Source organism: Vulpes vulpes, chromosome 7 (assembly GCF_048418805.1).
Source record: "Vulpes vulpes isolate BD-2025 chromosome 7, VulVul3, whole genome shotgun sequence".
NCBI lineage: Eukaryota > Metazoa > Chordata > Mammalia > Carnivora > Canidae > Vulpes > Vulpes vulpes.
The window spans coordinates 69,069,284-69,095,087 of NC_132786.1; the positions used below are offsets into that span (position 1 = coordinate 69,069,284).

Sequence of the window (25,804 nt, forward strand, 5' to 3'; positions counted from 1 at the left end):
CCCTCTGCCTGTGTCTCTGCCTCTCTCTCTCTCTCTCTCTCTGACTATCATAAATAAATAAAAATTAAAAAAAAAACCCAACCCATAAAATGTAAAGAGTAAAAGAGATAATCCATGAAAATGGCATCATGCTTTTGCTATTACTTAGCAAGGATTCGGTGTTAGCCACTACTCCTGCTGCCGAAATTTGACATAATCTGAATTAAATTATGTTTGGGATTATTTTGAGATACTCATTTCCCACAGTCTTACTGTGCTTTTACCACAGTAAGCACTCAAGTGGTAGCTATTGCTGTTGTTACGATTAATGAAAATAATATCAACTATTAGCTGTTACTAAATGACATACACTAAGAACATGGACTGGTGGCATCAACTAGGATTGTAATTAGAAAAAAAGAATTCCTGGACTGTTGCTGTATTAAACCAAATAAAATCCAATGCTACTTAGCTAAGGAAATTTGTGTAAACTTTAAAGTTATTTTTTGGCACTTCAGTTGTTTTTTTTTTTTTTTTCCCAAAAGCTGACATATTTCATTTCATATAAAAGTCCCCAGAAACAACTGGCAAGATTCATTCCCTTCATTTTATATAAAATGCCACGGAAATAAATTCCAAAAATTTTTATTAGAAATCCTAGATAGTCCACTAACCATATTCCAAAATAGCCATTTCCCCTTATAAAACAAATGTATATAAAATTTTAAAAATGTATTTACTTCCTATAAATTATTTCAAATTAGCTTTAACTGGGTGATGTACTGGCTGCCAATAAAATAGAAAGCCATCCTACTTGGATCAAACACTTCTTGACACCTGCTATCTTACCATTGGGGAGGTACTTACTTAAAAAGAGAATTTTTTGGCCTTTGAGGTTTCTTCTTGGCAAAAAAGGCTGCAAAATCTCGTCCAGTGCTGGCATAACTTAGTTGAGCTGATGGTTCAGAGGCCGTACGAGTATTTTTCATATCCAAGTACTCAGTCAACAGCATCTGTACAATCAGATAAACAGTTTAATACACACATTTATGATGTGCTACTAAGAAAAGCAATTTAAAGTGATGAAACCTAATTTTAAAAACTCATCCTTGACATTCAGAAGTATATTAACCTAGCTATTTATATTTCTAGTTGCAGATCTGAGAAAAGATTCATTAGAGCCAGAAAGTCATCTATTTGCTATCTATTCCTAAAACTGAGAGTAGGATGTGTTGGGCATTTGAATATGGGGATAATGGGGGACATTTTTAGTAACGGTCCGCTATGTGCCAGGTACTGTGCCAAGTGAGTTAATCAATATTTATAATCCTCGTAATTGCAAAGGCCATAATATTTACTGAGGGCTTATTATGTTATAGGCAAGAGGCTAAATTAGATGTATTTATTTATTTAAAGCACAACATTTGATCAAGTGAATTCTCAGACTGCAGATAAGGAAGCGGCTTAAGGGTTGCAGAATGAACCCTGGGGACTCACTCTGGAGCCCATGTCATACCCCTCACTCTATAGCAAAGGGGATTAAGTAACTCTAACAAACTTGCTAAAGGAGGCGAAGAGGTGCTTACCTACAAATAATTTCTAGGGCCACTACTCATCTTGATAGCTTCAAAGCAAGAAAACCAGCAGCTTTTGAAATCACTACAGCCAATGGGTAATGCCTACAAAATCACCCCACTTTACAGTCTCAGAGGGTGGAGCTTGGTCTAGAATCAGTTGTTGTATTTTTCTTTCTTAAGATTTATTTACTTATTCATTCATTCATTCATTCATTCATTTTATTTACTTAGGGGGAGAGACAAAGAGCAAGCATGGGAGCAGGGGTTGGGGCAGAGGGAGAGGGAGAGAATCTCAGGCAGACTCCCAGCTGAATGTGAAGCCCAACGCAGGGCTTGATTTCATGACCCTGAGATCACGACCTAAGCCAAATCAAAAGTCAGATGCTTACCTGACTGAGCTACCCAGGTGCCCCCAGCTGTTGAATTTCTAAGACAACTACTCTAAAAAGTTCCTACTGTTGTGAAAGAAAGCAGCAGATCTGCAAGAGAAATCACCACAGTTCCTAAGAATATCTAACATGGGATTAAAGTATATCAATTCATTTTTGTAATCACTTGCCACATTTAAAATTTTAAGATAACCAACTGTTATAGCACATGTAAGCAAGCATTTCTACCCATGACTGAAATAAAAGCTTTGTAGAGACTCAGGTTCCAATAAGTATTCCTTCCTGTCCTCAAGGTGTGTAATTCATTCATTCGCTAATTCATTCAATAAATATTTGAGGACCATACTAAACGTCATCAGAAAGCATTTATGAAGCACTCTGTGAGCATGACGTTATCCCAATTAAAGACAATTATGTCTGTTATGAGCACCATATGCATTACTAAATATTTATCAAACATCAGACATCTTTGGGGATCCCTGGGTGGCGCAGTGGTTTGCCACCTGCCTTTGGCCCAGGGCGTGATCCTGGAGACTCGGGATCGAATCCCACGTCAGGCTCTTGGTGCATGGAGCCTGCTTCTCCCTCTGCCTGTGTCTCTGCGCCTCTCTCTCTCTCTCTCTCTCTCTCTCTCTGTGACTATCATAAATAAATATTTTAAAAAAACATCAGACATGATTTTTTTTTAAAAAAAGATTTTATTTATTTATTCATGAGAGACAGAGAGAGAGAGAGAGAGAGAGAGAGAGAGAGGGAGACAGGCAGAGACAGGCAGAGACTGGCAGATGGAGAAGCAGGCTCCATGCAAGGAGCCCAACACGGGACTTGATCCCATGTCTCCAGCATCACATCCTGGGCCAAAGGCAGCACTAAACTGCTGAGCCACCGGGGCTGCCCTTGAAAATGATCTTAACTCGATCCTCCAATCTATGAAAATAGAGTTACTACCTATATTTTAGAGATGAAGAAACAGAGATTTAGAGGTATTAAGAAACTAGCCTGTATGCATTGGATTAATGGGAAATCTCTGTATCTTCCCCCCCTCAATTTTGCTGTGAAACTGTGTATGTGGTGTTATGAAAAAAAGAAGAAAAAAAGAGAAAAAGAAACTAGCCTAAGGTCTTATAATTACAGAACAAAAGATCAGGATTTAAATTGCCTGGTGTAGATGACTCCATAGCCTGGCTCATTCCACAACAATCTACTCTTACTGAAAGCATAAAAACTGCCAACAAGAATGGCGATGGGAAGCAGTAAATAGACTTAATTTTCTGTACAAAGGAGATTTCACTGGGAAACTATAAAACATGTTAACAGATCGGTCAGTTTTTTTATATGTTTACGAGGCTACTAGAATATTATGCAGCACAGTTATAAAGTAATATATTGACAAATACCATCTCTGTTAATACATCATCCAAACTGCCCAAGAGTCAAGGAGAATATTAAATTGGGTCTTGACTTTAGTAACAATTCAACTGAAGGACTTGATGACTTTGTAGATTTGGCACTCAATTACTTGGCAGATCTGGCACTGATGCTAATAAGGTTTGTGGGAATTTGTGATCAAAAGAAGGCTACAAACCAGAACAGAATTTTAAATTGATATGACACAGCAAAACACCTGCAAAGGTACTTATTTCACTCAAGTGTTGGTTTTAACACCAATCACTATGCCAGAAATATACCAAAGCATGAAGATACACCAAACCAGTAATTCTTTTGAGGTACTTCTTGTCCTAGAACTCAACGGTTGGCCTTGTACAATAAAATACTGACTGACCACGGCCTACCTGACGAGCATCCTTCAAACTCAGGAATTTTCAACATCATTGTTCTTTTTCTCCATGTCAGTAAAGTCCTCTTAAATATCACCCCTCACTTTATGATCTATACCTTTTACTTTGTTATCTATTCTTATACACTGGCTTCTCCCCTTATTTCGACAAACACATACTATTTCTACCTTCTTTTTTTTTTTTAAAGATTTCATTTATTTGTTCATGATAGACAGAGAGAGAGAGAGAGAGAGAGAGAGAGAGGCAGAGACACAAGCGGAAGGAGAAGCAGGCTCCATGTTAGGAGCCTGATGCGTGACTCGATCCCGGGACTCCAGGATCACGCCTTGGGCCAAAGGCAGGTGCTGAACTGCTGAGCCACCCAAGGATCCCCTATTTCTACCTTCTTAAACAAAATCTTGCTTTGGTCCTGATTCTCTATAATCTTTTCTTTCCCTCTTGTCCTTAGGTTCCAAACTCACAAAGCAGCCATCACACGTATTTCTGCTACCATGATGTAGTTTAGTTCCAATCTCTCTCCCATGCTCCAGTCCCACGATGTGACGGCACACTTGACATACTCAGACATTTCTCTGCTAAAAATCAACCCTAAATTCTAAGACCTAAATCCTTTTCCCATAAAATGGTTAATTCTTTCTGTCTTCTTTCTGTGCATAGTTTCTTATTCTCACTGGCCTCTAGGTTTAAAATTTCAGAACGATTTTTTGGTACATTCTCTCACCTTTGTACCCAGGCTGGAGTAAGTGCCCTGGGGCATTTGGAACACTTTCTCAACTCCCTAGTAGTTTGCCCCTACGCATCCATCTGACAGCTATCAACTCAGTTCAACTCATTCAGTTTCTCTTATTGTCTGCCCCTCCTCTCTTCTCCTTCTGGGCCCTCCCATACACCACGCAAACAGAGTAGTTTTCCTAAAACACCGTTGTCAACACCATCTTAAGGCTAGTTATTTTGTCATCTACAGCGATCTGACCTCGGTATCTACTCCCAATCATAGCTTAGTCTCCTCAATATGAGCCCAGCACTCAATCAGAATCAACTACTTGACTCTCCCCTCTATATACACACATGCCTGGGCCCTCTCATTTTTGGAATGCCTAACTTAGACTACCCTCTTTCCTCGATACCCTTCCCAAAAACAGATTCAACGTCTTCTCTCCAATGACTCCTTGCCAGGACACTCTAGGTCAGCTGTCCCCTTTCTGAGCTCCAACAGTACCCATATGACACCTCATTCAATAAGTGTTCATCAAAAACTTTGTGATACTATGACTTATCATTTAAGAAAAAGACACCTGACTACCCCAACTTTTATAGTTCTTTATTTCCAGCACAGGGCCATGAAACATGCCAGAAAATCATACACACACACACACACACACACACACACACAAATTGTTCAGAGTGAATTTTACAAAATGTAGTAAGAAACCTTGATTCATGTTTTTAATACACATTAGAAACAGTCTCCAAAACAGAATGGAGCCCTGTAAATAACTCCTCAATACAAAAATCTACAAGTAAAATTAAAAAGGGATAGATATAAGGGCAGCCCGGGTGGCTCAGCAGTTTAGTGCCACCTTCGGCCCAGGGACTGATCCTGGAGACCCAGGATCGAGTCCCACGTCAGGCTCCCTGCATGGAGCCTGCTTCTCCCTCTGCCTGTGTCTCTGCCTCTGTGTGTGTGTGTGTGTGTGTGTGTGTGTGTGTGTCTCATGAATAAATAAAATCGTCAAAAAATAAAAAGGGATAGATATGATTTTAGCCACAGGCTTTGCCATGTTTGTTTCTTTCACTGATTTTGCCTCTTTTCCCTAATATCATTTACCACCAGCTGGAAAATACTGTATTAAAACAGGTAAAGTTTTATTTTACACCAAATTGGAAAAAGTGCTTTTTAAATATCTCAAAGAATGAAAAAAGCTCCTTTTTCTAAGATGCTTTAAATTTATTTGAATTAGACTACATCTTCTACTACCAAATCTTGATACAAACATCAGACACTGTTATTAAAATACAACCATGTAATTTTTTGGCTATTCCACATCATTGTAGATAATGTACTGCATCTTCTAAATTGTACATAAACATCCTAAACCATTACCTTTGAGTTCAAATTTACATTTTTATTAAAGGAAATAAGCCACACAGGTTGTTTTTTGCTTGGGGAAAATCACCCAAGACTGGAGTTCTGGATTGAAGAGACCTTACATATGATAGCAAACATATCCTGCCCATAGAAAATTTACAGAAGGTTATCCCATGTTCTTGCTGACTCTAAATTCCTTCGTATCTTTTTTCTTTTTAGGTACAGAGAATTGCTATTTCTTCTTGATCAAGTATTCCAAAAATAAAAGTCAAAGTTGATGGGTATTTTTTTTAGTTGAACTTCAAAGGCACTAATTTGTAAAACCAAAGACAAGAATTATAAAAACATGGCTGCATAGCACCAGAACATCTATACACCCCAGTGGTACCAGAGGATCTTTATGTCCCAGTGATACTATGATCCACTATATATTTTGAGTACTTGGTATGTTGGGTGGTTCTGTGGTAGAAGCCAAGAAATAAAATGCTTTAAGGAACATATAAATTGAGGTAGTCAGGCATCTCTTCTGCTATAATATTTGATTAGCAGTTGCTAAGATGCTAGTCAGAAAACTCACACAAAGCAGGGCCAAGATTTTGAGATTTAGAACCTGCCTAGCATTGGCAACATCATTCTGAATGAATCCCTCATTTACCATTCAACCCTCTTTATTTAAAATATTGCTGTGGCTGCTTATGTCATACACTCAGAGTTTCCTAAATATATATATGGAATTTACCAGCTTACAGTGAACATATCTCCTGTCTTCAGCTTCTATATTAATCTAAGTAGAAATATCCAGATCATTCTAGGTACTTAATATGGTGAATCCCTTTCAATAGCTTCCCAGCTTATAAAATCCTTACTTCATCTAAAAATTGTTCCCCAACTATGCAGTGGACTCTGGTAGCCATACCTATAACCCTAGAACTCCACCCTCTCGGTCAGAGCCTATTCCACCACGGAGACGGCCAACCCCCAATTAGGCCATCAGGTACTCTTTCCCAGGATGCGTTAGTGGGATACAGTCTCTGCCGATCAATGGCGGTGAAGAGATGTAAGTTCTTTAGGGCAACCATCTTGTACCATGTGGATGAAAAAACAAAGAAAGCTAATCTGCAGAGAGAGAATTTTAAAAATGAACTAGATGACCAGATAGAAACAGGAGACCCACGGAAGAGAGATTTAAAGGTTGCCACGTAAGATTCCCATAATTTACAGGTCTCAAGTCCAGTTGCTAATAATGTCTTAAAATTTCTACTCTTTGGTTCCACAATATATCCTTTTGGCTTTTAATATATTTTCTTCATTTTTTTCTTATGATAGCTTGAATCGGTTTTTGTTTCTTCACCAAGATACCTATAGATAAATAAATATACACTAATATGCATCTAGTGACATTTATATCACAAATACTGTATTTTGCACAGCACTGATATCTCATGATCATAAGAGTAGCAGTTTATACAGATTTCAGTCTGTACAACTAAGAAACCAATTCTCCTCACTACTAACTTCAAATGTTCCATGACTTCACAGCAAAGCCATACTGTACTGTCCCATGTGATGAATCTGAAAATTAGATTGCTTATGACAGGAGCAATAGTAAGGTGAAAAAAAAACCACTATGAGTTCCCAGCATGAATGAAGACTCTACTTCTCCTGAGCAATATCTTGAATGTGACTATATTAAATATCATAATTTTTAATAATTTACTTTTCAAATGCAGATGTCCAGGAGTTTTCATTCCAGGTACAGCTAAGTAGCTTCCATTGGATTAACCCTTATACTGATAATATTTATAAAAGCTAAAAATTCAGACTAAAAAAAAAAAATTGAAGGCTATTGGAGAGAAACCAAATTAGGCAGAAACTGGTAGAGAAGATCCCTGAAAGAAGCAAAGCACACTATCTGAGGTCCTCTGGCTTCTTCCAAAAGGGAACTTCCTACTTTCCATGGAACAAGGGTAGAACCCAAGCAGAAACTATAGTCTTAGTGGATGGACGAGAAAAGGCTAGGTCCAGGGATACCAGAACATCCAAAATCTGAGAAGAGAAATCCAAAGAAGGGAGAGGAGCAAGATCAGTGTAATATGCCCTTCGAACTATTACCTTGATGCCAGAAAATATTAAAAGCAGAAAACGAAGTAATATTTTCAAGATTAAGATCATTTAAAATTACTAAAAACTACCAGATCTCCCCCATGTAATGTTAATGACAAAAGAAAACAGAAAAAATTATTTTTTCAAAGTAGCACTTTCATTTCCCCATTGTATAAGGACTAAAATATTCTGCAGTAAGGAAACTAAAAGAAAAAATAAACAGTCGTTTTGAAAATGGAATGGCTGCCTGCTTAATTATACTCATTAACAACGGCAACTGTGTAATTAAAACAGCTATTAGTATGATCTTGTGAATAGTTCTTTAGTATTTAAAGTAAAACAAACCAAAAAATTCAATGAGCACACTTGTATTTTCTGGTCTTGAACCAAATATCTGATCAGGAAAACATAGATCATGTTTAGCTCCCCACCAACCCCAACAGATGTGTTCTTAACCAAAAAAAAAAAAAAAAAAAAAACCAAAAAAAAACCAGTTAATAGCTTCCAAAAAAGTTTTCATTATTTAATTAAACATATTTATTTAAAACCTAAAATATGCAAAGTATTGTGCTGGATATAAAAACAAGACTCAAAAACAAATCCTTCCTTACCACCAAAAGGAATGAATTTTACTATAGATGTAAGTACAAATGTTAAAGTGTTAAGATTTTTTTTAAAGAGTTAAAAGCCAAATCAATCAATCAATTCCTTCCCCTCAAATGCTTATCTAGTGATAGACACACATATGAATGACTACAATAGAAGGAAAAGTGGTAAGTATCAGGACAAAGAAGGCACTATGAGGACTTATCAAAGGACCAAACTAATCCTAACTGTAACAGTGAAACAAGGTTTCAAGACGTGGGACATGTAAGACATAATCTTAAAATGTGTAAAAGGCTGAAAGCCACAAGAGAAGAAGGAACAGATGAAATTGAGAAATGGTGGTGGGGAAATTCAGAGTATCTTTAGTAAAGAGCAAATAGTCCAGGTAAGAGCAAAATGAAGACTGAGAGTAGACCTGGAAAGTTGGTAAATGGACAAACGTCCTAGGACCTTTTAACATCAGGCTCACATATGATAGAAGACAATACAAGACACAGACAGAAGGTTTTGAATAGTTAAGTAAAGTGGTGATAAATCTACTTTACATAAATTAATCTAGCAGCATATGAAATAAAAAATTAGAAGGGAGTGGGATTGGGGGCAAAATGAATGATTAAGAAAATAACACAGAAAGAGAAAATCCACTAAAATAGTTTTTAAAAAGAAAAAGAAAAGAAAAAAGCAAAAGCAAAAGCAAAAGCAAAAAGCAAAAGCAAAGAGAGGGGATCTTCGGTAGTGTAGTCAGTTAAGCATCTGACGCTTCCTTTCCGCTCAGGTCATGATCTCAGGGTACTTAGATCAAGCCCAAGTCTGCTGAAGTTTTTCTCTCCCTCTCCCTCTGCCTCTCCCTCTGCTTGCTCTCTCTTTCCAATAAATACACCTTTAAAAAAAAAAAGAAAAAAGAGGCTACCTGAAGTAGTGCGACTGAGATTGTACAATTAGGAATACCTCTGAGGGTCAATGAAGAGGGGGAAAAATGAACAAAATTTAAGGGCAGCCCAGGTGGCTCAGCGGTTTGGCACCATCTTCGGCCCAGGTCGTGATCCTGGAGACCCGGAATCAAGTCCCACGTTGGGCTCCCTGCATGGAGCCTGCCCTCTGCCTGTGTCTCTACGCCTCTCTCTTTCTCTCTTGCTCCGTCTCTCATGAATAAATAAATAAAATCTTTAAAAAAGCTTTTAACCAGTTATTCGGCAAAGGAAAGAGGTAGAGAAATAAAGATGCTCATCTGAGGAAGGAAAATCCTATGGTTCAATGAATAATAACTAGGAATTCAGGAAGAGTCTGTTTCATATAGACAATAAATTTGGTTTGAAATATACTCCCTTGTGAAGCATAGGATTATTCACATTCATATGTACCCTCAAATGCATAATTATGAAAGGGGAAATAATGTTGATGAAATTTCTGTGATTTACACATTAATTAACTTGCATTAGGACTATTAAGTATATTTCTATATGGTCTCTGTAGGACACTTTGAAGGACATGTACCCTTGAATATTTGTAATGCAATTTTATTCCATAGTATTTTGTTGAGGTATAGTATCTGTACCATGAAATTCACCCATTGTAGTGTGGGGTTTATTGACTTTTAAGTAAATGTATGTAGTGTAATCAGCATCACAATCATTCTAGAACCTTCTGACACCTCAAATTCCCCTTATGATGTTAACTGCAGCCTTTACATTGAGCTTTTTGTCAGGTTGAGAAAGTTCCTTTCTAGGCCTTGTTGGCCAAAGGTTTTTGTTTTTTAATCATCATTGGGTGTCAAGTGCTTTCCTGTGTCTACTAGGATGATTAAGAGGGTGTGACCCCTTACTCTATTAATAATTGTATATTACACTGATTTTTAAAATAAATTCCGCTTAATCACGGTGCCTAGTACAGTTTTATGTTGACAGATCCAATATACTAGTATTTTCTTCTAGAATTTTCCATCTATGTTCACGAGGGATACTGCTCCATACTCTCCTGTGAGACCTTTCCCTTTTTATCAGGCTAATACTAGCCTGATACTAGAATGATACTAGCTGATACTAGCCTCACAGAATGTGTTGGAAAATGTTCCTTCATATCTCTAGGTTCTAAATGAGTTTGCAGAGGATTGGTATTATTTCTTCTTTAAATGTTTGACAGCACATGGGTGTGGCTTTTGTATCCCCTTCACCCATTTGCCCAGTCCCCCAGCCCTGCTCCCTTTGGCAACCATCACTTTGTTCTCACCAATGGGTGTTTCTGTTTTTGGTTTTTAGGAAAAATTTTAATTACTAATTTGTTAGAGGACAATTCAGATTTCCTACTTCTTGAATCAGTTTTGGTATTTTGTGTCATTCTAAGATTTCTCCATTTCATTTAAGTTGTCTAAATTGTTGGCATAAAGTTGTTCATAATATTCCTATATAAACTTTTTAAATTTCTTCAAGGTGTGTGGTAATGCCTCTTCTTTCAGCCCTAATTTTGGTTATCTTTTTAAATCTTGCTGTTTAATTGATCAGTCTAGCTAAAGATTTATCAGTTTTGATCTTCTCAAAGAATCCACTTTCAGGTTTCATTACTTTTTTTCAATTGTTCTTCTGATTTTTATTTCATTGATGTTCCCTTTAAACTTTATCATTTCCTACCTCTGCTTGCTTTGGGTTCTTTTTCTTTCTTTTTCTTTTTCTTTTTTTTGTTTTTTGGCTCCTAGGGTGCAAAGTGACATGGTTGATTCTAGGTCTTTTTCCTTTCACCCCTGGTTTATTTGGAGGTTAACTTTTATTTCCAAATATTAGAGAAGATTCCAATTTTCCTCCTGTTGTTTAATGCTGTTGTGGCCAGAGAACATCTTACTTCATGATCCAATCTGTGGTCAAACACGTCACTGTGCAGTAATCTCTGTCCCCGTGGTACGGAGCAGTTTACCTTATATATCAGTTTCCTGTAAGACACTTAATCCTGTTGTTCAAGTCTTATGCTGTCTGTCCAGCTGTTCTATTAGTTTCTGAAAAAAAGCACTAAAATCTCTGACTTTAAAAGCCACTGATTTTTCCACTTCTTTCAACTTTGGTTCTTCCTCCTTATATTTCAGACCCTATATTATTTTGATGGTTATTTTTAACTCACTCATAGAAAACAGAAGACAAAAGAAACTATGTTGGGGGAGGACACGAATGTGGTCTCAACACCCCAAAGTACGTTTCTATCTCAATACATTCTCTGCCCACTTCATTCAAACATATTTTAAAGTTCATTCTACTTCTATCACTTTTTCCCAAACTTGACTACCAAGCTCAATGATGTTCTTAACACCATTACAAAGTGAAACTTCAGATACTGGTTCAGCCTTATTCTGTATGAAGACAGGGATGTTTCATCACACTATGTTAATGACTACCTTTTATCATTATAGGGCCTTTCTCAGTCTCCTCAATTTCAAAGATGTTTCAATTCAACAGTCTTGCTCCTTTACCATCTCCATGATCAGTCTCCAACTCTAAACCCTCCATCCACTCTGACCACAATATTGTATTTTCTCCCAACTAATACATACCGTTTTCTTCTTATTTTAGGCTCAAATTTGGGAAAGACTGGTCTGCATGTTAGAATAACCTCAAGAACTACTTTAAGATAAAGATTAATGTGCCCCACCTTAGAAATGCAAAACGAGAGGGTGATATGAAAATGCAGGAAATTTATGTTTGAAATTGGCTCTAGGGATGCCTTGGTGGCTCAGCAGTTGAGTGTCTGCCTTTGGCTCAGGGCATGATCCCGGAGTCCAGGAATCAAGTCCCGCATCGGGTTTCCTGTGTGGAACCTGCTTCTGTCTCTGCCTCTCTCTCTCTCTCTCTCTGTATCTCTCATGAATAAATAAATAAAATCTTAAAAAAAAAAAAAAAAAAACGAAAAGAAAAGACATCGGCTCTACAACTCACTAGCTATAGGACCTTCACAGGTTACTTCATCTCACTAAGCCTTGTTTCCCTCATCTGTGAACTAATAACAGAATCTACATCCTAGAATTAATGAGAATGAAAAAGAAAAAAACACATAAAATACTTAGCACATTACAGGCCATAATTATCTCTGGGGATGAGGCTCCAAAGATGGGCTGTTGTCTTTTTTTTTTTTTTTAAGATTTTATTTATTTATTCATGAGACACACACGAGAGAGAGAGAGAGAGAGAGAGAGAGAGAGAAAGAGGCAGGCAGAGACACAGGCAGAGGGAGAAGCAGGCTCCACGCAGGGGAGCCGGACGTGGGACTTGATCCTGAGACTCCAGGGCCATGCCCTGGGCCAAAGGCAGATGCCAAATCACTGAGCCATCCAGGGATCCCCCTCTTGTCTTTTTAATGCATCCGAAGAGCCATGTAACTAAGACATTATCTCCCTCTGCCTTAGAACCTTGGTTTTCTCAACTGTAAAACAGAAGTAATAGTATCACCTGCCCCAAGGAACTATCATCAGGATTAAATGAGTTAATGCTATCAATCACTTAGAACATCACCTGGAGCACATCAAACACTTTACCTGCATTATTAAATAAAACAAAATTATCTCTACATCCTCATCATCTTCCCACTGCTATCTTCTCTTTTCTCCCCCCCCCCCTTCTCTCTATAATAAAACCTCACTGGCTAAGTCTAGGTTTCTGCTAATATTCATTCTCTAAACTTATGGAACACTCTCTGTGATTTCAGTGAGTCCCACTACCATGCTGTCCAATCCAACTGTTGGAATGCTGAATATCCTTGCTCTTGGTTCTTGTTCTCTTCCATTTTAATTACTTCTACATTTCAGACGATTCTAGTATCTCCCTCCACCAGCATACTTTCTCCCAAGTTCCAGAGATGCATTGCCATTGCTTGCAAGAGTGTCGGTCTCGTTTCCTCACCCTTTTTATAATTAGGAGATGAAAACAGCACAGCAGACATGAACAGATTGCCGAGGCATGGGGTCAGCAACATCCTGACCAAAAACAGGCTTTATCACCACCATTCTTCAAAAAGCGGGTGGGAGGAAAGAAAGAAAAGCTCCTTTAGTTCCCTTCTTGGTTAATACCATTATCACTTTACTAATCTCCCAGCATCAAAACCTATCCTCTGCTTTGACTCCTCTCAGGCTGGCTGCCCAAATCACCTGCCAAGTCCTACAGATTTTATACTATGCATCTCATGTCCATTTCCTCTTCTAAATATTTTCATCCCTACACTCATCATTTTAAATCTGGTCCTCATTATCTTTTTCATCAAGTATTACAGTAGTCTCCCAAATGGTCATTCTGCCTCAAAGGCCTCATGACCATCTATCCTACAGCAAATGCAGAGCCCAATGCCATCATTCTTCTTCACAAACCCTTCAATAGCTTCCCCCTTGCCTGTAAAATAGATCCTATCAAGAAAGTGAATTTAAGTACAGCCTGATTTATTTTATTTTATTATTATTTTTTACCTTGATTTATTTTAATGAACTACAGGTGCTCTATTCGGATATACTCAGAGAGGATGTCAACCCCAGATATAAGGAAGAAGAGGTAGGTAAACATCTCTGAAGTTTTATCTTCTCGTGGAGGAGTAATCTCCACCCTCTTCTTTCAAAGTTCCTTCTTCAGCAGTCTTTTAATGTTACTTACCCTTAGTCTTAAGATGACAGCTACCTGCCTCTATCTTCACTTTAGAGGTACATGTGTGAAATATGCTGGTGGGTAGGACAGACCTTTCTGCCTGGAGGTCAATAACCCAGAGGCAAACTGACATCCAAATTGAGACTATCAGACAACCAGTGAGTTCATCTCCAAAATATACTGGCTCTTTTTCTGTTTTTCATATACTCACCATACTTGTTTTAAGATCAACACTGGACAATGATAATTTATATCCCACAGAGGGAAAAATATGTGAAAACCATAAATGTTTCTGATGATCTAGCTCCTATTTTACCATTATATATGTATATGTGTGTGTGTGTATATATTCATATTGACACATATATTTAGATATTCTGAGAAAATAAACATGAGAGGGCATGCTGTATGGACCTGTCATAGGTCTCCTGGTAACCTTCTGAGAGGTTACCATCTATCTTGACTGTTAACTAGGATATCACTCTCATTAAAGCCCATGCAGCTGTCTGTATCACTCAAGGATTTTATCTTATAGCTATCTGCCTTCTCTCCTGCCTCCAAGTTCAGGCCATGCCTTTCCTTTGTATCTGTTAACATCTAGCAGAGTGTCTTGAAAAAGTAGGTACTCTCTAGTAGGTCACCTAAATTCAAAGTAAGATGCTCTAAAGGGCAGCTATATATTGATGTTTTACATTCGCAGATGAGCTCCTTGGAGTAGAACTACAGCACCCATGGTGAAACTTCAGGCTTTCTGAGGTATGTTAATTGACTCACATCACAGGAATACCATTTATTAAATTTCTGCTCCAATGACATAAGTGCTACCCTAATGACCTGAAAGAGTTAATGCATCTTGGAAAAGACCCAAATTGCTCTCTGGAGATAGTTTATTCAATTAAGTGGCTCCGACTTAGAATTTTCAATTAGCAGTTCAGTTACTACAGGCTCCTTCATATTGGTTATCTGTAACCTGTGAACACTGACACACCTATAAGAAACAATGTCTGCTTATAGTTCATTCAAAATCAAATCTTTAGGAATAACAAGTGCAGATTCAGACTCCATTAACATTTATTTTTTGCCTACTGAGTGCGAGAAACTGTGCTAAGTACCTGAGGATCTGAGGGGAATATTCTAAAGCGTGGGGTATAACGGGCTCAGAGGAAATGAGTATACAAAGCATGAGGATATGAAGACAAATAAAACGGTTCCTTCTTTAAATAATCTACATAGATCTCAACTGAAGGCTTTCATCTAAGGCTTTCAGAATCTGGTTTCAGGCTATCTAATCACATCTTACACTCTTCTTATGAATCATGTATATAGTAAATTCAATAAGGTACTCAATGTTGTGAATACGTGCATATTATCCTTATCTCGAATGATATTCCCAAATGCCTAATCCTCACCTTCCTTCAAGGACCAGTTCAGCTTCTATCAAATACACAAAGCCTTCTCTGACCAATCTCTCTTAAATCATCCTTTACATTGCTGCAGTATCCACAGATGGCTACTTGGACTTGGTAATCATATACTGCTGCTTACTGAACTTGTCCAGAATTTATCCCTTAAACTCCCAATGTGATTTGATGAGAAGGCACTTTGTCTAATATTCCCTTGTATTACCATAAATTCACATCACACTGAAATGCCTTGACTAAAACCCTCCATAGCCAAGGAACAACTTAATATCACTCATTTCTAGATTTTGTCAACTCCTGTATCTATAAGATTCTGGGGCACCTGGGTAGCTCAGTGGTTGAGCGTCTGCCTTTGGCTCAGGTTGTGATCCTGGGTCCTGGGATTGAGTCCTGCATCAGTGTCCACAGGGAACCTGCTTCTCCCTCTGCCTCTTTGTCTGTGTCTCTCATGAATAAATAAATAAAATATTTTTTAAAAAAAGATTCTGTCTCTGATATAAGCAAAAATCTTCTATCCGAAGGTGACGAAATACATAGATATCCCTTTAGGCAAAACACTAACCTGATGACATGTACCTGTCAACAGCTTGGTTAAACAAAAAAATACTACCACTTTATCCGTTTTGTTTTGAGGAGAAAAAAATTGCCACATCTATAACAAAATCTGTAATTTTTATACATTATTTCTACTGAAAATGTTCTAGGTTAATACAAAACATGGGATTAAATGACTTCATTTTTCTACTCTACTTGAGGTTAGCACCTAATCTGAAAGGTTAACCAAATTAATTACAATGCTGGTTTAAGCTTATCGTAAATATAAAAAGTCAAGGGTTCAAAAATAGAGACCTACTTTATTGATATTTATGGCATTAACTTTAATTCTTTTAGACTGAATTTCTTATTTAAGTTTACTTTTTCCCAAGTAGTTGTTCTATTTTGATCTTTTATTTGAAAGTAAAATACACTCATGAAAGTTTCAAACTATATAGAAACATGTAAAGATTCTAGTCTTCTTTAACAGTACTGTTATATGCAATATATTTCATTGATTTACCTTTGGTGATAGTTCATTTCATTATTTTCTCTTATCTTTCCTCTCAATGATAACAAGCACAGTATTCTGCACAAACAAAAGACCTAAGAAATGCATCGTGTCCATCCAGAGAACCCAATTCTATCAGCAAGTGAAATAAAACTTGCCAGATTGGCAGCATACGGTCCAATAAGATCCTTTCGGCTCTCAATTAGTTAGCCCCTATTTTCCATATCACAGCACATCTCAATTTGTAAACTATACTACACCTGCGTGCTCCAACACATTTAACTCCTCCTTTCTGCCCTTAGGATCTAAGGGCCATGTCTGAACAGCTGATACCAAAGAGTTTAGAAAATGAGTTGCATACCACAATCATTTCTCTCTGTAAAATCTACATCTGTTCATTTTAACTCTCAGAAAGAAGACCACACCCAGCAGAGGGATGCAATAAAATGCAGAGCGGTAGGATGGTTAACCTGACTCCTTACCACTTGGGAGTGAATGTTTGCAAATATGACTTGGGAACATCAGAGGGAGGGAGAAATTGAGCCTAATCTTCCTGGTTATGAAAACTGCCACAGCTGCACCTAACAATTCTTGGCCCTATTCTCACTGGGTAACAAGCTTATATCATAAAAGCAAGTCATCGAAAAGAAAAAGACAGCATGCTGTTTAAATACCAACCATGTTAACTCGGAAGCAATACAGTACAATTCATGTACCTCGTGTTCTCTGCTAATTGCTTAAGACATCCTGCCATGGAGGAGACAGCAACAGTAGCCAGGACCTAGTCTTCTTTAAATGCCAGCTCTTAATAACAAACTCCAAAAAGGTCTTAATTGCATTTACCAGGAGCTCATGAACTTTAAAAGTTGTTAATCAGATTTCCATGTAAATGGAATGACGATTAAAGGTTAAGTGTAGGTTTCTGAAATTTCAGAAGTTGAGAATATATTGCCCTTCATAGGGAAAAAAAACTATCAGCCTTGACAGGAACCAAACATCTTAATTAAACATGCAGAAGTACCATGCTTATTTTTATGTGAAGTTCTATTTTCAAATGTCAAAGTTAATCATGCACTCGACTAAAAATGTGCACTATTCACTCTGCCAGAGAAGAAATACCTTAGTATTCTTTTCTGAGACAACATCTGCAGGTCTCTAAAACTCCAAAAACTTCCCTCATGTCCCCTCAGGCCTGATCCCTGCCTACACGAAAGCCTGAGTTTCACAGTGAAATGCCTTCCACACAGAGATCTTAATTGCTCTCCATCTGAGGAGTAATCTAAAGCCACAAGTTTTCAATCAAGTCAGCTTCATATTTATGTGGCTCAGGAGAAACACGAGATGCTTCCTCCATAAATTTGCTGCACCTGTGTCCCTGGAGGGACATGTTGACAAATGAACATGACATCTCCTCAAACTCCAAGAAAAATTTATGGTTCTTGGAAAGAATATATTTGATCAATTATAGTGTCATCACAGTTGAAAGCAAAACCATGTCTTTGGAGTGCACTTCACAAAATTTGTGAGGGATTGTGTTCTGTGATAGGATAAATGACGATCCCAAACCTTCGAGTCAGGTCTTCCTGCTCTAATACTCAATCTCAGATTCTCCAGCTCAAGAGGAGCTAGGCATAACCACCACTGAGTGTGATAATGACTAAGATGAATAGCTGTGTCGTGCCCTCGACAAAATATCTACAGGGCTCAAAACTGGAAAATATTTGTAGTGTAATATCTAGCTATCAAAAATAAATAATTATTCTTTAAGCTAGGTATCTACTTATGGAAGAAAAAAAAAATCCCTTCTGCAGCCCTACTTTTTCTGCTTTTGTCCTTGATTATACTTCTAATTCTCCCTTCTTATATTCCTTCTAAAAGAGCAGATTTCAGTGTTTGCTCAATACGAGGTACCTACGGGACACTTTAATAGAAAAGCATGGGTTCTTAGCATTACTGCCAGAACTGTAGCTACAACTTCTGTGAGAATTATTTCTAGCAATTGTTGCTAGCATGATCAAATTTGGCCACAGAGCAAACACAAGCTCTTGTGTTTTAAAGAAATCTAGAAGTGAAAAAGTAATACAATATCATCATTAGCTAATTTAAGGTGAAAAAAGAGGCAGGGAAGAATTTTTCAATGGTTCTTTTTGGAAAATGCTTCTGCTGAACTATGAGGTCCTCTGAAGGGCATGCGTGCCTCTCAAAGGCTGACACAACAATGGCATCTACCAATTTTAAGCTACAAGGGGCTCCTTCTTCCTGAGGATAGAGTTTCAATTTTACATTTGATTCAAATCCACCAAGTGTCAGTAAGGCTTTTAATAAGCATTCCGATTGAGAAAATGATCCCACTCAGTATGGCAAGCTCTAAACTGCTGGAAGATAGATGTGCCACACTTGCTTCTTGCTAGTGGCCCTTTACGACCAAGAGCATATGGCAAGGCAGTGGATCAGGAGTTAGAAGATTATGAGACAGCATGTTCTTTCTGTGAGACAGACTTTCTCAGTAGAAAAGTGTTTCATTCTCCTGTTTCCTCAAAGAAACTTACTGGGTATGTGTATGTGTGTGCCATTTGTGTGTGTGTGTGTGTGCATATACAATCAATGCCAACTGAATAAATGGCTTTTATTCACATGAAACCCATAAGCTTGTCCTCACTAGAACCCTGTTCTCCTAAAGCACCCAAAAAGATAATCAGGACAGGGCTTTAATAAGGACAGAACACAAAATTCTTAGGAACTGGTCTTTAAAAACAACCTCTTATCAACCATTACCACCACAATATCCAGCACAGGGTTCTAATGAGACTGACCTATCCAATGTCTCACAAAAGTAAACACCCTCATTCCATTATCTGTATCTTTATTCAGAGTTTTACTAATTTGAAAAACTGTCTCATTTCATTCTGCTACAAATTCAATCACCTCCCAAGAGCCAGCACAAGTGTCAGCTTTACATTATAGTTTCTATTCATTTAACAAGCATTTATTGAACACTAGACACTGTGTTACGTCCTACACATACAGAGATGCAGGAGACCTTGTTCTCCCTAAAGGAGGTTGAAGGATTGCTCAATGGTCTTCCATTCCTTTGAACCACATCATTTAGTTTCTCTTCTAGCTGATACAAATAATGCTACAAATAAAATTAACCTTTAAAACATTACAAACATCACAACAAAGGTGTACATTCAAAAGTAGCACTCATACAGATATTTTAGCTACGGACATGGCTCTTATCTTGGTTCTCCAGATCCGCTGGCCTATTTCTATCATTTCCTTTACTGGTTTAAACAGTATTTATAAGTGCTTTCTGTATGGTAGGCATCAACCTAATACCTTAATTTGTCACTGAGATGCTATGTGGAATGACACAGTTCTCCAAATCACATCGAGTGTCCTTTACCCTTAGCACTATGAAAATGGTGATGGCTGGAGCCCAAAAGAAGGCCCTGAGAAGCTGGGAAGGCTACCCAGGCTACATCTACCATCAGGTACAAGGTTATCTGCACCATTCTGAGCAGCTTGCAGAGCTCAATCCATGATGTCTCCTGACTTTTCTCATATGTGAGACATGGATTAGATAATCTAGAATCTAGTTTTCTCTTATCACCCAATCTACCAGAGTAGCCCCATCTGAAGTTTCTCTCCCTCCTCAAGGTGTTCATATGATCAAATCAATGTAAACTAAGACGGTGTGCTCCATAAAAGCCAACAGAGCTTATCATTCCTGATAGTGATGTACTTTCATGCAGTGACGATAACAATAATTAGTGCCCATTTTGTTAGCCTTGGTACAGCTATTCTTTCTTCTGGACCCACAATGCCACTACCTAAACATTTTCTAGCCACACATTGACCCCTCAGAATCTGGTGACCCATATGAATACAGTGATTCTAGGATTCGGTTACAGTAACTTGCAAGCAGAAATCAGAATCTTAATGACAATGTATACACTGGGATACAGTTGCTTTCATTTCCTTTGCACTTACTTTCAACTGGAAAACATGTATTTACCTTTAAATAATAGCTTCCATGGATAAAGAATACACCTAGATTGAATGTAAAATGTAGCATAGCAACCAAAGACATTTCAGTTTAGTGCAACATGGAAGGAAACAGCTACCATAAATAATTTCTCGTATATTCTCAGGGAGTGAAGCTATTATAGCCAATAATCCTTAAATTAATAAGTAACATAGTTAAATAACAAAATTAAGTTTTTGTTATTTAAATACAAATTTATGATTTGGGACACGATGGACAGGGGAATGTTGCATGGAATTCTGTTTCTTTTGCTGCCTGAAACATTGCTAGGACCATAGATAGATCATTCCATTTTCAAGTCAAAACAGCAGGAAGTTAAAAAAAAATAGCAGGAAGTTAAAACCCATAAATCTACAGAATGCCAATTATGCATATTATATATGTGGTTTTTAAAGTTGCAGTCAGCATTTTTCCATCCACATAATCACTAGCTGAGTCTTCTCCATCGATATGGTTTCATATATATATCTACTCTGAAACAGCTTTCAAACAAACCTAGATTTCTCATAATAAAAAGGTTCTACAGGGCAGCCCAGGTGGCTCTGCGGTTTGGCGCCACCTTCAGCCCAGGGCCTGATCCTATAGACCCAGGATTGCATCCCATGCCAGGCTCCCTGCATGGAGCCTGCTTCTCCCTCTGCCACATGTGTCTCTGCCTCTCTCTCCCTGTGTCTCTCATGAATAAATTAATAAAATCTTAAAAAAAAAAAAAAGGTCCTACAGGTAACAACTTCAGAAAATAAAGACTATCAGGGTGCCTGGGTGGCTCAGTCAGTTAAGCTTCTGCCTTCAGCTCAGGTCATGATCCTGAGGTCCTGGGATTGAGCTCCCCCAGTTGGGCTCCCTGCTCAGTGGGGAATCTGCTTCTCCCTCTCCCTCTGTGTGCTTGCTCTCTCTCTCTCAAATAAATCTTTTTAAAAAATAGAAAATAAAGACTTGTTTCTCGTGTGTCAGTTATGATACTTCAAAAAAAAAAAATCAATGGACCCTAGATGATGGTATTCTTGAAGCTTTGTCACAAATGGGTTGAAAGTTGACAAGATAATCGTTTTATTAAATAATCATCATATATTGCCACCTTAGAAATATCTTCCATTTCTAGTGGAGAAAAAGTTCTGTTTTGTGACCTTCAGCCTAACGATGAACCAAAGCAAATCCTCTTAAGGAATGAAAGTAGTGCTGGATAAATAGTTAAAATATAGTATAAAATATATATAAAATATAATACAAAACATAAAAGCAGAGTTATTCTAGTATGGCAAAAATTTCCTTCTAGAAATGAATTCAAGAAAACACCTCCTAATCTATTAGAAACTGAATATTGAGAATGTTTTTAGTCCAGTATGTGTGAATAGGGGTAAAAATGTAATAGCACCTGTCTCTAGTTTTCTTTAAGATTGACATTTAAAAGCGGCCTGAACCACACAATTTAGAACTTAATCATATATTGTCTTGAAATGTCAGCGCTGTAAAAAATAATATTAGTTTGATCTCTACTAGGAAGCAATCTAAGAACAAGCACCATCTTATACTTTTTTTTATCTCCTGCATTATAGAGGTTGCTCAATTCCAATGACATGAATAAGGCACTTTTTATGTAAAAAGAATATCAACCTGCTTCCAAAATAAAGTTGTGCGTTTAACATAGAACATATAACTCTTAATCATGTGTGTTACACGTTACCAAGAAAACTTCCTAAAGCAAGGAATACCTTGTTTGCTAAAACAGATTAATTAACTGAGAGGATGCCTTTAGTAAAGAATACTCTCTTTAATACATGTTTAGATGTTTATTAACTTACATGTTTATATGATTAATTTCCCTTAGAAAAATCTTATTAAAATAAATACAACAGAAAAAAATTAAGAGATTCTCTGGATGCTTTATAAGTAGCTCAAAAGTTAATCACTAATTTTGGAGAAATGACTTTTTAATTAATGGAAAATGTGATGTTTGAAATTTTCAATACAGACTTTCAACTTTAAGAGTATTAAAAATCTGTATGGTATTACCTAAGAGATAATACCTCTGAGAAAAGGAAATGATTTCATTTGAGGATACCCTGACAGCAATAGAAAGCAAATACAATCTCCAACAGAAGTAAGCATTAGTGTTCCACGCTATCAATTATCACCAAGAATTTTCACTATGGAACTTTCAATTACATTCCACAGAATCTGGTCAACCGAAGTTATTATTATCTTATTATCACTGAGCCTTATTGTAGGAAGAAGAAGAACTATATTTCTGCCTTCATATAAAATGTTTCTAGAACTCTGCTGTATTATTTACAATTCACAGTGATTTTTATATTCTCACAGCCTACTACAGATTTTTCTTAGTGATTTATGTTAGGCTCTTTTAAAGCCTTGTTCCTATTTAGGGTTTACTCTCCTCCCAGAAAAGGTAACAATCCATTCCATGTATGTGTGTCATGAAAAACTTACAGACTGGCAGAGGATGGACAAACATAGACTCTATATAATGGAAAGGAGACTGATGAACAGCTGCGATGCCCTTATAAGATACTTTTCACATGGAAGAAAAATATATGTGAACTGCAGAATTCAACCAACCCCCAAAGACAGAATTTTAAAGGGACATATATTTCAAATGTCCGTATATTGCTCATTTGCTCAGAGTAAACACAAAGGCGAGGAGTTCACACATGTAACAGTTTGCTGGCTATTCTGTCATTATTGCTAAGAACATGTTTCCACGGTGTACATTTGTTAAACTGTCAGCTGCTGTCAATAATCCATGATGGTGGAGAGTCAAAACCACGTAGTTAAAAATAACTTTCAGAAGAAAAAAAAAAACAACAACAACTATTGTCTATACCCACGAGCCCTAGCCATTTTGGACGTGTGAGACAAGCAGAGAGCTGGAGGCTGGGTAAGGTACGGAGGTGGTGGCGGTTGCTATGGCTGTCAAGATGTCCCTTGATGCTACTGTACATTCTATGCCTGTGCTGTGGTTCTGTCCTGCCTCTTTGGTCACCAGCTTTCTCCTAAGACACAACATTTACTGCTTCTTATCACTGTAAATCGCCCTTTCTTTCTTCGAACCCAGGGTACATACTTCCTCACATTTTACCATATCTAAAATAGTTGTGACTCATCTAAAGATAATTATTGGGGGTCCTGGAATTGAGTTCCACATTGGGCTCCCCACAGGGAGCCTACTCTTCCCTCTGCCTATGTCTCTACCTCTCTCTCTGCGTCTCTCATGAATAAGTGAATAACATCTTCAAAATCAATCAATAATAAAAATAATTATCAACAGTTGCTTTATACAACAGATGTACGCATTTTACTTTTCCTTTTTCTTTCTAATCTTATATTTCTTAGTATCTTAGTATTAAGGACTCTGCTGGAAGGTCTATTTCTAATGGAAGCTGTATCTTCTTCCCTCCTCTCTGCTCTCCCCTCCTCTTTTTTTGTCTCCAGTTGTTCTTCAGGTAATTCTTTCATGGGGCACCCTGGGTTGGTCAACAAATCACTGGACTAATTATCAGAACCTCACCTCTTCTCAGTAGGAGAACGACTTAAAAGCAACACAGCAATGTGAATATAATTAACACTACAGAATTGTACACTTTACAATGGTTAAGATGGTACATTTTTTGCCATGTGTCTTTTTAAAGATTATAATAAAAAAAAAAAGTAAAAGCAAGGCACAAGGTCTCTCTGGAGTCATCCTGTTGTACAGTTAGGTCTTCTCAACTCAAAACCGTTGACCTCTTTTCATTGCATCAATTAGCTTTGGGCAAAGCACATCTACCCTCGTGACACACTGTTAACTGGCATCATGCTGGAGACCCTACTGAAGAAACATCAGTATTGGGGGTCCATTCCATCCCTAACATAGCAGTTCAAAGCCCTCAATAAAAGCCTGTAATTCCTTCTGTCTCAAGGTTTTTAAATAAAATACATCTGGGGAAGAGGGAGACTATGCAAATCAGAAAAAAAAAAAGAAAAAATTTTCAATACTATGAGTCTATCAAATGAAGAAAGAAAAATACATCTGGTCAAGAATGCAAGAAAGAAAATTATTATGTAAAATGTTAGCAAATTACCTGAGTTAATAAACATTTCTATTAATCTGTGTTGAACACATATATTTATAGTCTCATTTGAAGGTAATGAAAATAAAATTACAAGACAATCTTGACCTAAGGTGCAAGTCAATATAAAACCTGTAAGTACAAATGAGAAACAAACATCAGATTTTCAAGTTAAAATGTTGAGTTGGTATCAGACTCTAGTACTCCACACAGTATCCCCTTTATGCCCACTAAAATCTCCAAAAGTGCAAAAGAAGACCAAAAGAAAAAAAACAACTCATGATGCTAAAGCCCTGGCGCACACACAACAATTGCCAAATTTTTAAAAGAACTTGAACTAAACGCAAGGCTGATAGAATGGGGTTAAAACTTCTACCTTTTTGGTTTACACTTAATGGTTTAACTGTTGCAGGCTTGGAAATAAAGTTAGCCTGCTTGCCCGGAAGTAGGTACAGTACTCTCCAAAGCAAACAAAATTGAGCAACATTAGCTATGACACAGATGCTGACTTGAGGTAGCTAGCCCTCCTGCCATCACCTCACACAAGCACTTCTTGTCTTACATACATTAGAAATAGCACTTCATCGGAAACAATTTGCTAGCAAGTAGGAGAGGCCTAGCATGGGGTTCTGCCAAATAAAATCCTCTATGTAAAAGACTATAGATGAGGACAAAAATAATCATGGAAAATGCATTTGTTTATTTTAATATGCCATTTCTTCTCTATGTAGCAGGGAGTCAAGCAGAAATGAAGGTTGAAGATGCCATCTCAAGGAAATAGATTTGCATCAAATAAAAACCAGGAACTAAGCTGGCAGATGTACATATGACACTGATTTTAGCAGTGAAACCCAGAGAATAATTTCAATAGAACCCAAATGTTTCAGTAATAAGCTGAAAAGCAGTCTTCATATTCCAACAGTCAGCAAACACTGAGTCTAGGAGGATTTTTCTCTCATTAGAGAATGAGTAAATGGGAAAAAGAAAAAGTGAGCAAAGAGGAATTTCAAGAAACTACAAACGAGAAAATTCAATAAATTCTGGCATCTTCGGTAGCATACAAGAACACATGGCCTCT

The 25,804-nt window shown here is 37.4% G+C and overlaps 1 protein-coding gene across 6 annotated transcripts in view; it reads right to left on the bottom strand.

Annotated features, from left to right (window-relative positions):
- Positions 1-25,804, bottom strand: part of EXOC4 (exocyst complex component 4) — a 754,775-nt gene that overhangs the window by 558,281 nt on the left and 170,690 nt on the right. For all 6 annotated transcript variants that reach the window (XR_012002627.1, XR_012002626.1, XM_026010860.2 and 3 more), the window contains exon 8: positions 847-992. Coding sequence is in view for 4 of the 6 variants with exons in the window: in XM_026010860.2 (XP_025866645.1) it covers positions 847-992 (146 nt within the window). In the remaining 2 variants the exon portion in view is untranslated. The remainder of the gene's footprint in view (positions 1-846; positions 993-25,804) is intronic.